A 14,526-nucleotide genomic window follows, 5' to 3' on the forward strand; every position below is an offset into this window, starting at 1 on the left:
CTATGAGTGAAACACAATTGTAGTAGCTGAAAAGAAAGATGAGAAGTTCAAATTTAGAGACATCTCTACTCCAAATGTCCAATCTGTGGTAAAGCCTTCCTAGCTTGTATTAGTCTGATCAGCCACAGTCAGACACATTTAACTCCAACATAGTGATGTCATTTTCGTCCTTTTTGATTAAGAAAGACAACAACCAACCACCTTAGGCTTCCCCAATACCAATACTATTGGTATTCCCCAGTACCAGGCTACTGAGCTCCTTATGGGCATGTCTTTTTAACCTCACTGCCTAATTAAGTACTCTGCATACAGTAGACATTTAATGTTTGTTAAATTAAGATGAATTGAAAGGAGGAAAGTATAGGACTTTATGATAAACTGAGAATAGGAAAAAAGAGAGGGAAGATTCAAAGATGATTCCAAAGTGCTGTGTTGGAGAAAATGGTAGTAGTACCAGACTGAACAAAATGGGAATATTGGGAAAGAGGCCATATTAGGAGGGACAACAAAAACTCTGACTTTGGACATTGAATCCTATGGTTAAGAGTTTGAAGGGACCTTGGAACCAATCTAGTCCAATCAATTCATTTTACGCAGGAAGATACTAAGGCCCAAGAAGACACAATGATTTAGCAAGGGTCCCCCCAATGGAACAGCAGGGTCTGATAGGGAGTTCAAGGTGACAGCTGGAAGTAGAGGCCTAGTTTAAAGGCCCAGGTCCTTGTCCAGGCCTGGGAGGAGACGTTAACGATCCATCACCATGAAAGTGGTGAAGCTGAGGTACTGAAGAACATGATGAATAAAGGACTGGGAGAAGGAGGGAAGGAGGTAAGAAAGAACAAGAAAGAAAGAAGGCTTAGGAGAAAGTAGGAAAAGAAAGGCCTAGAACAGACTCTTAGGAGATAGCTACAATTATGGGACAGGAAGGAGAAAGGAATTCTCAGAGAAGTTGTCAGGAAACAAGAGAAGAACCAGGAAAGAACATTTTTGCTTTATTTTATCTCTAACCCTTTAACTTTTGAGAAAACAAAATACTATCCCTCCCATTTCCAGGAGTTGAATCTTGGTCAGGAGGCTAGGTGGTGCAGTAGAGAGAGTGCCAGCCTGCTCTTCCTGACTCCTGAATTCAAATGTGGCCTCAGACATTTGACAAGCTGTATTACCCTGGGCAGGTCACTTAATCTCAGTTTCCTCATCTGTAAAGTGGAGATAAGAAGAATATCTAACTCCCAGGGCTGCTGTGAGAATCAAATAACACAAAAATTGCAAAACATTTAGCATGGCACCTGGCATATAATAAATGTTAGCTATTATTAGTCAAAGTCATATAATTCAACAATTTCATGTAAATAAGCTTTAGTCCTGAGCAAGACCTGTCCTTTTCTTTAGATTTAAGCAAGATTAGAAACTTTGGATCCCTACCTGAACTTGAACTGATTGGGATAGAAGTAGCTACTGGCATGAGTTGGGATATTGATTTTCGCGAGAACTAGACCACTGTTTCTTGTTCTTGCAGAAAAACTTGGCATTAGGATTCAGGGAATCGCCTGTAAAACTCTAACGGCTTGTTATTTACATACTGTTACTTTAAGATCATAGGATCATAGATTTAGGGATAATAGAAGGGACCTTTGAGGTCATTTAATACAACTGCCTCATTTGACAGAGGAGGAAACTGAGTCCCAGAGAGCTGAGATCACCTGTCCCAACTCACAGAGGTATTAAAGTGCCTAAGGAAGGACTCCCATCATTTAAATCTTCTGGTCTTTTGCAAATGTACTTTTTTTTTTTAAAAAAGGAAATATGTTTAATCAAACTTAGAAAGAAAAAAAGGAAATTTAGGCTCATAACTGCATACCATATCATCCATTTTCAACACTTCAAAAACCCTGAGATTTCAGCCATGTTGGTTCTCTCCCTCACTGAAGCAGATGGCAATGGTGAGACCCCAGATGTAGAGCTGGAAGCTACCTCAGGGTTCATCTCTTCCAACCTCCTCACTTCACAGAAAGTAGAGAAAGGTCAAATGATTTGATGGTCATGAAAACATTAAGTGACCATGTTCTCTGCCTCCCAGTACAAGACTCTTCACGGTACCATGCAATGCCTCTCTAACCACACTGAAAGAGGTTTTGAGTTACTATGCCCAAAAAATTCATCTCCTGGTGGTGGTCAGACTCCAGATACCGTTTAAGCTAGGCTGTTCCTCAGACTCTGAATACAAGGTCTCTCCTTCCAGGGGCGGTACCTGAAGCGTTTGCTTGGCAGGACTTGCAGAATATCTCTATTTCCTGGAATAGGTACTCCTTACCTGGTACCTGGAGCTGCTTCCTTCCAGCCTTTCAGCCTCTGCTGTCTCCTCTCTAAACCATCCTTCACAGGATGGCCACAGGTCTTTCCCACAGGTTCCTCCTCTGCCCAACAATCACTGTCCTCATGCTCCAGCCTCCTTTCCTCCCTCCTTCCCAAATCACCCTGCAGTCTCATTTCTTAATCCTTTGCCTCACGAAGTGGTTTCCTTCGGCAGAAATGTCGTCCCTTACCTGTTCAATTCTCATCCACTCTGTAATGCCCAGCTCACTTTGCACTTCCTCCTGTAAGACCTCCCTGATTCTCCCAACCTAGTACCTTGGTTGCACTTTTTAAATGCATTTATTAGGTGATTTTCTGGTACTTAATATTTGCAATTATTGGTCTTTGTATCTTGCACTCCCCTCCCCCCCTTTAGACTTGCGGGCTCCGGGAGGGCCGGAGCAACATCTTTATCTTAGAATTTTGCATGGTGCTTAGACTACCCAGCGAATCCCAGCTACTGGAGCTCAGGATTCCTCTTCCCCCGGGAGCAAGGCGTGGGGTACAAACAAGCGATCGGTGCAAACACGTCTTTTCCACTGAAACCCTGAACACTGCGCAGTGCACACCTCGGACGTCGGCCGTCTTTGAGTCTTTTTTGGTGGGGCTTTGTCCCTGCCTTATCGCCCGGCTCCTGTAGCAGTGGCTTTCCCTGTGCCACCTCTTTCTTCCAGAACCGGGCAGTTCAGGGTTGCACGTAGTAGGAGCGCAGGGAGGGGAGCAGAAACGACTCTTTTTCTTTTTCCACTTGGGGTCGGACATGGTCTGAACAAGCACCAGTACACCCACCGTCCTCCTTCGGGGAAACTAGACCAAACTCGCTAGCCGGTGGGGGACGGGGGTGTAAGGAGTGCGAGAGCTCACGTCCCTTCCCCGAGCCTCGGCCGAGCTGCCGGGGAGGTGGGGAGGAGCGGAGAGAGGCGGACGGCGCGAGCCAGGCACACGCCGGGCGGGCCCGGACCAGCGCGCGCGCGCCCGCGGGCGGGCCCCAAGCGGGAGCCCCGCCCCGCCCGCCCCTTCTACCTCCTCCCCCGCGCGCCCTAGCGCCGGGCCACGTGACCCATTTTGTTGTGGTCCGGGCCCGCGTGGGTGTCAGTAGTGGCCAGGCCGGGAGGGGAGGGAGGGGACGGGAGGGGCGGGGCGGGGCCGGGCGGCGCAGGTCACGTGACGGGGGTTTAAATCTCCCGCAGCCGGCGCGGCGGGGGCGCCAGAGCTGCTGCTGCGCGTCTGCCGAGCGGGTGGGCGGGGGCGGGCGGCGGAGGCGGCGCTGAGGCCAGGCCCAGGCCGAGGCCCAGGCCCAGGCGGGCGGGAGGCGGTTGAAGATGGCGGACGAGGCGGCGCTCTCCCTGGAGCCCGGCGCGGGCGGCGGAGGTCCCGCGGAGCCCGGCGGGGAGCCGCTCAGCAAGCGGCAGCGCAGGGACGGCCCGGGCCCGGGGCCGGGGGCGGAGCGGGCCGGCGGGGCGGGGAGCCCGGGCTCAGAGGCGGCGGCCGCCCCGCTCGGAGAGGCCTTAGAAGCGGCCGGCCCCTGCGGGGACAATGGGCTGGGCCCGCGGGGCCTGCGGGGCCTGCCCCGGGAGCCGCCGCCGCCGCCACCGCCGGACGACGACGACGAGGACGACGACGACGACGAGGAGGAGGAGGAGGAAGAGGGGGGCGAAGACGAGGACGAGGCGGCGGCGGCGATTGGCTACCGAGGTGCGCAGGGTCCGGGCGGCCGCGACTGCGCACCGCCCCCCGGGGCCGGCCGGGCGGGGAGGGCCGAGGAGGCGGGGGCCGGGCCGGGTTGGGCCTTCACCCCGGGGCCGCGGAGCGCGGCGGGAGCGCACTGCCGGCCTAGGGCTGAGCGGCCGGAGGCCCAGAGGTCTGCCCCGGTCCGTGACCCGGGGCCGGGGCTAACCAGGCTCCTCCCCCGCGCTCTGTGCAGCGGAATCACTCCTGGTTATCCCAGTCCCGGGCCGGGGTTGATCACGCCCCCCCCCCCCCCCTTTCCCCGACCCCAGCGCGCTCTGTGCAGCCGGGTCATTCCTGGTGTTCCCCGTCCCGGGTCGGCGTTAATCACGAACCCCCTCCCCCGACCCCAGCGGGGTCACTCTCCTATCTCTCCCCGCCAAGTGACTTGCTTCGCCGCCTCTGCAGAACCACCCGTATTCGGGAATCTCGGCTTGGGAGCGTTTGCATTTATTCTGTGTCGGGGCTCCTCTGCTCAGCGGGGGCTTGTTTGGCGGAGAGGTTCATCCTCCTGCCTCTCTCCCTTCCCACCCCGGCCCACCCCCGTCTAATAATCTCCTCTCCCCTTGTGGAGGGGCTTGCTTTTCCGTAGAGCCTGAGCCCCAGGCTCCTTGACAGGGAGAGGAGGGGTCTGGATAACCACCCTCCGTTCCTTCCCGTTCATTTCTAGTTCTGATTTTTCAGGGGCTCAAGTTTTATTACCATCGTTTGTTTTCTGGGCTCTGCTTTCCAAGAGCCAGACAGGTGCTGGAAACAGATGTAGCAATTTCTTGCTGCAAATGGAGGTAGAGTTGTGGGCAAGGTAAATTGATGTCTCCTCTTGGTTTGGAGGTGACCCCGTGATCTCCCAAGTCAGTGCCAAGGGGATCATAAGCTCTGGCGGGTTGTGTCAAACTGGAAAGGCTTGGTGGCCGTGTCCCATTGGACCTGCTTAGGGAGTTGGGAGAAGCTTCTCACCAATGGACTGCAGAGCCATGAGCATTTTGGCCATGGCAATTCCCCCACATAGGTGGGGGTGGGGTGGAATCTGAGGGGTGAGGGAGTACCTACACAAAGGAGCGGGTCCTTGAAGTTCAGAAATATGGGGAAGGTAACTGAGTGCCAAACTTTTAGTTTTCCTGAAGAACTCCTTTACGCTCTCTAATGCTATTCTTGCATGCCCTCTTCAACTAGGTACTATCTATATGACCTATACCAAAAAACTTGAGTGATCCTTAGTGTTAGGTATCCTCCTTTTTGGGAGAGTAGAAGGGGAATGTGATAAGTCAATTCACACACAACCTTATACTTCTGGTATTGACCAGCAGCTGTTGACATCATTTAGCAACAGTTGGCATCAAGTCATTCGATGCTGCTGTCTTTTGGACTTTTGAAGCTATATGACCCTGGGCAAATCGCTTAAACTCTGCCTCAATTTCCTCCACTGTAAGATGGGAATAATAGATAACATCTACCTCCCAGGGTTGTTGTGAGGATTAAATCAGATAATAAAGTGCCTCGCACAGTGCCAGGCACTTAGTAAATGCTATATAAAAGTTAGCTGTTATTATGAAGGGTTTCTAGATACATATGTATGATCAATAGATAATACTTTCTAGATGAAGGAACCACATATGGTGAATTAACCATTATTTGGTTTACATTTATTTGAAAGCTTCTGCTTGTGGTCCAAAGAGCTCAGGTTTGATGGGCAGTCCTGTTTTAGTAAATTTATCAGCGTCTTTTTTTTTCCCCCAGCAAATTAGATACTCTAGTTGGATTGGTGATCTCTGGGAATCTAGAATCTTGGATGAAAACATGATGATGCTGATTTACTTAACTAATTTAAAGAATAGTAAAGAATTGATCCCCCTTGAGGAGATGGCTTGGAGTGCCCAGAGGCCAGTGGGGGCCAAGCTGGGAGGGTTTTTTTCCCCACACGTGAGGCACAGAATAGTCTTGCAGCTAAGAATCAGTAAGGAGTTTGGTCCCCAGGTCATTAACAATTTTTAGCTACTAACTCAAGAAACACTCAATTTTGTTGAGTTACAATCTGCCTTGGGGGAGAGAGTGAAACCATGTATGAAATTGCTGTTTTAGAAGTTGTTTGTGTTTATTTAGCTGCAAATGTTGTCCCCCTGTACCCAGTAAAATTTAAGGGACTGAATATAGGGACAAATTTTTTGTTCTACATTATCTCCAGTGTCTCACAATGGCTTGCAAATAGACAATTTAGTTAAAGTAGGGAAGATGAAGAGAATAAGCATTTATATAGTGCCTATTGTATACCAACCACTTTTTACAGCTATCTCATTTGATCCTCACAACAACCCTAGGAGGTAGGTGCTATTATTTTCCTCATTTTACAGATGAGAAAACTGAGGCAAACAGGTTAAGTGACTTGTCCAGGGTCACACAGCTTGTAATTGTCTGAGGTTGGATTTGAACTCTGGTCTTCCTGACTTAAGGCCCAGCACTCTAATATACTCCCCCAGTAGCTGCTTCCAGTAAATAAAAATTATGAGTCCGTGTACTTTTGAAGATAGTCATAATGGATCCTTAAAAAGATGTCATACTTTCTTTATTGGTCCCGTGATTTCTGGCTGCAGCCAGAACTTGTTCTCTTAGAGAGTTACCTTTGGCACTGAGAAGTGACCTACAGTCACAGAGCCAAATCTGTCAGGCTGAACCTGAACCCAGGTCTTCTAGACTTGGAGACCATTTCTTTAGCCAGTATTCTATACCTTCCCTTTGGTCTGCCCCTTTTTAGAGACGTAAGTTGTTTCTAAGGTACTTTATTTCTCTTTTGCAGAAAATCTCTTCAGTGATGAAATTCTTGCCAACGGCTTTCATTCCTGTGATAGTGACGAGGATGACCGTGCCTCTCATGCAAGCTCCAGTGACTGGACTCCCAGACCTCGAACAGGTATAGGTTTGGGGATGCTCTTGTTCACTTGGTGGCCATTTGAAAAGTTCCCATTGATTTCCATTGGAATGCTGCCCTGACAGGGCCATCAAAAGTGTCCTCCAGTGGGACATTTTTTAAATCCCATGTATAACCATGAGTTCCAGGGATCTCCTTTTTAGTTTTTTGTAAAGTCTTTTCATTGGCTCCCCAAGGCTAAGAGGCTTTTCTTCCAGGGCGCTAACATGAGAGTGTGCAGAAGTAAATTTGTCATCTGCCCATAACAGATACATGCTGGCATGGCTGCCTGAATGTGAGGCAGGGGGTCTAGACCCCTTCTCCAACGCCAGCTATTTAAATGACTTTGAGCAAGTCACTTAATCTCTTGGAGCCTGTGGTTCCTGAATACCGTGAAAGGACTGGACTAGGTTGGTTGTTGTCCTTAATGGAAGAGGACCAAAATGACGTCACTCTGTTGGGATCAAAGTACAGCATGTCTGACTGTGGTTGATAGATCAGTATGAGCTCAGAAGGCTCTACCACAGGTCAGGCGCAAATAGTTCGTATGAACATTTGGAAGGAAAATGTCTGTAAATTTGTGTGTCTCACATTTCTTCTGAGCTATCGCAATTCTGCTTTGATGCAAAGATGACCCGCTGGGCAGTCCTGTACCAGTATCTCCCATGTCTCACAGTTAATGCCAAAGTTCTTTAGAGAGACAAAGTAGATAAGTAGGTAGATAGACCTTTGCAGTCTGTTCCTGCTCTGACACTACAGAAGCATCCCCTTCAGCCTTCTTTGTCTTGGATTTCCACATCCCCAGGGAGCCCTCCTTGGTAGGAGAGTAGTGAATACCCACCTGACTTCATTCTTCACTTTGCCCATACGGGAAGAAAGTGCCTTAATTGTCTGGACTCAATCTTGTCTTGGGACTTATCTCTTATAGAATCTTAGTAACCCTAATGTGAGGACTTCCAAGTTGGGAACTGATTGCTATCCTTTGGGATCTTTGTCCCTTGAGCTTTTTCCTCCTGGGATAAAGGAAGGCTTCTAGAAGGCTTCCAGGTCATGTTTTTCAGTGTGACATTTGTCAGGATTGCTACTGCCTTCTCAATCTTTTGTTATTTATGTCTCTTAACGCTTTGCCTGGGCCTTCCCAGCTGATGTTTCATACTTGAAGGTTGTACATTTTTGTTTTGATGTTAAATATGACTCACACTTCTAGATTTTAATAGTTGCTACTAAAGAATTTTTTCCTAGGTACACCTTTGCTCATAGAGCACAGTGCCACCTTTGGTGCAGGCAGACCATGCTGGGTGGTCCTGCTCCAGTGTCTCCCATATATCTAAATTTTTTAATTCCTTAAGTTCTCTACAATATGGTGTCAGTATTTTAGGGACCTATAGAATTTCACTGAAGTCCTGGCATGTAGTAGGCAATTAATAAGTGCTCGTTGACTTGATTCACCTCATTACCTATCTGGGTGTAAATACCTACAGCCTCAGTGGGCTATCTAATATTGACTCCCCATCTCTTTTGAGTGTCACACATGTAGAGCAAATATGAAATTGTAATAGATTGCCTTGGAAAGAGTTCCTTTTGCAATAGTTCTCATAATTAATGTGATGAAGTAGGGCAGCTGCAGGTAAAAATTGGAACTTTGACTTTTTGGCATTATATTGACCTTCTCTATCAAGACTTGTACTGTTGGGAATGAGATTGAATATGAGTTTTACTGATGGAACTCTTTGTCTTGCTGACATTTTAGTGAACAATGAAAATCTTCTTTAAGATTCTTGATTTTTAAAATCTTAGATTTTTTGCAGTATTTTTCCCTGCAGAGAATTAAAGGTGTAGTATGTGGTAGTCTCTTAATACCATAAAGTTGAAAATACCTGAAAAATTGGAAGAGGTAATGGGAGAAGCGTGTTAGAATTTTTTAAAGGTGCTGTTGGGAAGTGAAAGTCATTTAAGTAGATAGTAAGTTTTTAGTCTACTTTTGTAAATGCTAAGATCTGTGTGTGAGGCAACAGAAATAGGAAGTTTCAAAAGATTCAGTGTTTCCATCTACCTTTGACATTCTACGCAGAGCTAAAGTAGGTAGAAGAGCCTGATGTTAAAGGGGTTCCTCTGGCTGCCAGGTTGAGTTTCACATGGACAGTCATAGTCTGAGTTCACATTCAGAGGTGCCTCTTCTGCACTGGGGACTGGCTTCTTCTGGCAAGTGGTCTTGGCTCATTTGATTACTGAAGTTCAGACTGTCAGATTTCAAACATGTGAGTGGTATCTTTTGGGGGTTTGGAGAAAGTCTTAAGAATGAGTTGATTCTAACTGAAATTACATTTTTTAACTTGAAAAAAAATCTCATTCAGAGTCGTAGAGGTCTTTAGAACAGTGATTTGATCCAACTTTCTTTTTTCCTTACAATCTTAGGTCCTTACACTTTTGTGCAGCAGCATCTCATGCTTGGCACAGACCCTCGGACAATCCTAAAGGATCTGTTGCCAGAAACAATCCCACCACCTGAACTAGATGATATGACACTCTGGCAGATTGTTATAAACATCCTTTCAGAACCACCGAAAAGAAAAAAGAGAAAAGATATTAATACGATTGAGGATGCTGTGAAGTTATTGCAGGAGTGCAAAAAAATTATTGTTCTCACTGGAGCTGGGGTATGTATGGTTGTTGAAAAAGGAGTATGCTTTTAATGAATGCCTTTTTCTTCCTCAGACTTTTTCCAATAAAGAGCATGGGTTTTTTTTCCATAAGTAGTGTAATTTTTTTGTTACCCTAATACAGTAATGAGCAAGCAGAAGTACTGCAGGACTGGAGAAAGGTGAATATTGTCCTGATACTCAAAAAAACAAACATAATTGAGTCAGACAAGTATAGACTAGTCAGCTTAGCTTTGATTCCTGGCAAGATTGTACAACATCTATCATTAAAGAGGTGGTTTGTGAATATCTAGAAAAGGAAGCAGTGATGACAGCCTACTTGGCTTCATCATGAGCAGGTTGAGCCACGTGGGCCTTCTTTTCTTTTTCTTTTCCTTCTTCTTCCCCTTCTCCTTCCATCAGGAGAATGTTGTCACTAGAGTTTATCAGAGCACCAGACGGACTCCTCGTGCTGTTGTGGACCAGATGGAGAGATTCAGTAGTACAATTCGCTAGATTTCAGATTGAGCTAAGTGGCTAAACCTTGAATAGTCATTAATGGTCTGTCAGCTTGGAAGGAGGTTTTCTGATAGAGAGTGCCTCAGGGGTCTTATGCTTGGCAATCTGTTGCATAACGTTTGGATCAACATTTGTGACAGTCAAGTTTCTAAATGATCTTGACAAGCTGGAACTGGGGCAGGATCTTGCATATGGATAAATGTTAAGTTTTAAAGTTGGGTTCAAAAACTCAGCTGCAGATACAAGATGAGATCTCTCTTTGCCAGGTAGTAGTTCATCTGAAAAAGCTGGGCTGATGAAGACTCACAGTGGGACCAGTCAGTCCAGAGTGTCATCATTCTACTGTGTGCTTGCCTTGAGGGAGACCTCAGATAGAGGCCTCCATGCTAGATAGAGTGTGTCCCAAGAAGGACAGCCAAAATGGAAGTGTTTAAGGCCAAAGGACCAAGTACTTGTTGGGCTGTCCTGAGGAAGAGGGAGGAACCGAGGCAAATGGCCTGGAAGTGAAGAGTAACTCGGCAAGCAGTCAAGCCCCCCATATGTGACATGGGTTAGCCTGGTAGGCACTCCCTCTCTGGAGAACACTTCTCAGTAAGGGAGTGTCGATCCTCTTTCCGGCATCCAGCTAGTGGCCTAGTGGGGCCAGAGGCCCCTTTAGCATCAAGAGTCCATGACTTGGTTCCTTTCTTTGGAACAATGTTGTTCATTGTGAAAATGTTGCAAATTAACAGAGGCAAGAAACAAAAACATGTTTCTTTGCCTGGTTAAAGCATCCAGGAGGTGATTGTGAGACTCCAAAAGGGGTGCCCAGCTTAGGAAAACAGATTTATTGATTCAAAACCAGGTAGAATCCACCCTGGCAACAGATGTCCCCTAAAGTAGTGTCACAAATGCCTTATTACATTGTGACAAACAGCCACATTTCCAAGTCCTTTTAGCCTTACCATATATCAGTTTCTAAACTTTTATTATGAAATGTAGATGTGTATGTATTTCCAAAATAAAGGCCAAATAACTTCAACATTTTGATGTTCCCTATAATCCAAGCAAATAATTTGATTCTTGAGAAGGGGGCCAGACTTTGCTTTGATAGAATTTCCCTGGAGCTCCTTTTAGGACCCTCATCTCCTTTAACATTATTGTAGAGAAAGTTCCTTCCATTTTCTTGGCTTTTATTGAATCTGAATTACTAATATATTGTGGTCAAAAGCTTTAAAATGTGACCTAGTTTGCTTGTCTCAAGCCAACTTCTCTATCTTTGCTGTAGGCATAAGGAAATAAGCTGACATCCCTTAAGCATCTTTATTTTTTTTTCCCCTTTGAAATTATAGTTAGCCCATAGTGCTATCCCCTAAAAGGAAAATCAGACTGTGATTCCTTTCCTTTGCTTGTTTATCTCTACTTGTGTGGTAAGAATTAACTAATTATAGAGCTAGAATATCTAATTATAGAAATTATACCATGCATGTTATGTTCCAGGTTTCTGTTTCCTGTGGAATACCTGACTTCAGATCAAGAGATGGTATTTATGCACGCCTGGCGGTAGATTTCCCCGACCTCCCCGATCCTCAAGCAATGTTTGATATTGAATATTTCAGAAAGGATCCAAGACCATTTTTCAAGTTTGCAAAGGTATAGTCTTTTCCAGGATTAAATCGTCTGCTAAAGTGATTGCCATTTTATTGCTGAAATTGACTGTTTATTTTGCAATAAACATTAGTATGGAGTAAGATATTTGAAATGAAATGCTCATTGAGGTGAGGTAAGGAAGCCTAGGAGTGAATAACTTGAATAAAATGCTACTTCAAGTGAATAAGCATGCTTATTATCAGAAGGGGGTTCACCCACCTTTCTCCATCATGATTTTCTAGCTGCTTGTTTTTAGGGTGATAGGCTGAAGCATGTAAACAAAGGGATAACATGAAGGAAAATTCATTTTTTAAAACATTTATTGGAGTTTCAAATACAGGTTTTAATTTAGGAATACCTTTTAAAACTTTTTCCTTAAAAGATTTACAATCTTGATTTATTTCAGATTTTAATGGCTTAGCTTGAAGATGAGTTTTAGTTTGGGAAAGTGTTTAAAACTTCTATGTGTTCAAGAAACCTAAAGTTTTATGTTAATTTTTTAAAAGTTTTATCTATTACTGTTTTTATACTACCATCCTTTTACTTTATAATCCACACCCATTGAACTCTCCCTTTGTAATAGAAAAACAGTTGAGTAAAGTCAGTTAGCATAGAAGCATATATCTGACAGAATGTGCAGTTTTGCCTGCCTTTCTATATCTTTTTGTTCTCTGGCTCAGAGGTCGACTATTAGAGTTATTCAGGGTCTTTTAGATGATCAGGCTTTTCATTGTCTTTGCATATACTATTGAAATCATGTATGTTGCTCTTTTCCAATTTCTTCTTGCTTTGCTTTCATCAATATATAGTTTCCAAAGCTTCTTGGAATCCCTCTACCTCTTACAATGACGTAGTTTTCCATTGTGTTCATAAACCACAGTTTTTTCAGCCGTTGCACAATCAGTGGATATTCAGGTTTTTGGGGTTTTTTTGTTTTGTTTTGCGAGGGCCATAAGAGAGATGTGGGGGACTTGAGGGAAGAAAAGGTTTAGAATAGATTCTGTGGGGAATGAGATAGGGAACTGGTTAGGGGAACAGTAAAGGAACTGCTCACTAGAGTAAGGACCCAGGCAACGTTAGAGGAAATCTGATTTTTTGAGGTTTATGTTCTTATTTTCAAATAAGAATATGAAATTTTCAATGGGAGAAATTATTTTGAATGTATTAATAATGCTTTCCTTTCTACAGGAAGTGATGATCACTCTGTAGCATCACCACGTGTTCACCTTCCTTGCCTGATCAATCATCTTTGGGACCAGGGGAGTGGAGGGGAATGGTCAGGGTATCCCTCAGAATTAAGGGTGGATATATCATTTCATCCCTAGATGGACTGGATATAGTCCACGGCCCTAGAACAAAGCAAGCTGATCTTTCAAAAATTCAGCTCTTCGGAATGTTCACCTGGCCAGACCCAGAACTCTTGAGGGGAGTTTATAACAGATTAATCCTAAATTAATTTCTTATTAACTTAACAGTAATGAACATTAAATTTTACATTTTTCTCTCTACACTTCTACAAATTAAGTCATTTTGTCCTTATATTTCTGTCAGATCTATAACTACAGAAATGTAACTGTACAAAATGGAATCATGTATATATTTATTTTTGCCTTTTTTTTTAAAGCTAATACCTCATGTACACCTTTTACATTGATAACATTAGCAGCTAAAGCTAAGTATCTGAAATCCATTGGTCATCTTGTTTGTATAGATAGTCTCTTTTTAAAAAGCACGTTGCCTGAGTGTTGGAAAATCTTTGGTATCTGAGAATAGAAAAAACAATGGCTGAACATGGGTAGTCTAGTTTTTAGCATAATCCAGTCTTGACTTACTGAAATCAGCAAAAATAATTGCAAATAAAAGACAATAAACTGACATCAACAAAACAAACAAACCTACAAAATAAAGGGCAAAATATTGCATAAACCCCTTAGCATTTAACAGGATGGGAGCAAATAAATTAAGCAAAAAATCCTTTTATTCTGTGTCCCAAGTTTGTCCCAGGTTCTATTCCCTTTAACTTTGTCTTCTCTGCAGAGAGAATAAAAAAGATAAAATATATTTTTAAAGTAAAAAAAAATAGTGTATGCTCTATATTATCTTGTATTATGTGAGATCATATGTCATGAAGAAGGGAAGCAATGAATACAGGTTTATATAGTGAGAGGAAAGGAATCCCTTAACAAAAGTTTTTCCTGCTTGACTGTACTTTAAAGTAGACGTTAATGCATCAAGAGAAACTGACAAGAACATTTTCTAGTTCTTCGAGGTAACCCTTAAGATAAATGCTTAATCAGTGGTATATGGTAGAGACAGAAGTAATTGGTCTTTTACTGTTGAGCAAATAATATTTACTTTGACAAAGCATTTCAAGAATTAATACATAGGGGAATTAACATCAGCATATAAAAATTTGGGGGAGAAAGTAGGGTCATGTTTTTACTGGATTCATGAAGCTGTCTTACCAGGAAAATTATGAGCAGAAATTGACCATAGGCCAGTATTAACCTTGAGCAGAGAACGTCAGTAAAATGAAATTTGGCCTTTACCAATTGAGGAAAGGAGGGACAATTAAAATATGTCAAGCTGTGAGAGGCTAAATATTGGCATATTTGGAAAATAATCTCTTACTTTGTTAGGAAGAGTAGATGACTGCTAGACTTCTTCACCGTGAATGACTCTGGCACACCCAGGGACCAGCAGAATCCTTGAGTGCAATCTCCCATTCTTGCCCTGCCATGCAACAGCCAAGTAACT

At 44.2% G+C, this 14,526-nt stretch overlaps 1 protein-coding gene across 1 annotated transcript in view; it reads left to right on the forward strand.

Annotated features, from left to right (window-relative positions):
* The first annotated feature begins 3,674 nt into the window (after positions 1-3,674).
* The window catches only part of SIRT1 (sirtuin 1), a 30,782-nt gene continuing 19,930 nt past the window's right edge, over positions 3,675-14,526 (forward strand). Inside the window, exons 1-4 of the mRNA XM_036737176.1 lie at positions 3,675-4,047; positions 6,872-6,985; positions 9,398-9,639; positions 11,620-11,772. Of these exons, the coding sequence (XP_036593071.1) occupies positions 3,675-4,047; positions 6,872-6,985; positions 9,398-9,639; positions 11,620-11,772 (882 nt within the window). The remainder of the gene's footprint in view (positions 4,048-6,871; positions 6,986-9,397; positions 9,640-11,619; positions 11,773-14,526) is intronic.

This window comes from Trichosurus vulpecula, chromosome 8, assembly GCF_011100635.1.
Source record: "Trichosurus vulpecula isolate mTriVul1 chromosome 8, mTriVul1.pri, whole genome shotgun sequence".
In the NCBI taxonomy this organism is placed as follows: domain Eukaryota; kingdom Metazoa; phylum Chordata; class Mammalia; order Diprotodontia; family Phalangeridae; genus Trichosurus; species Trichosurus vulpecula.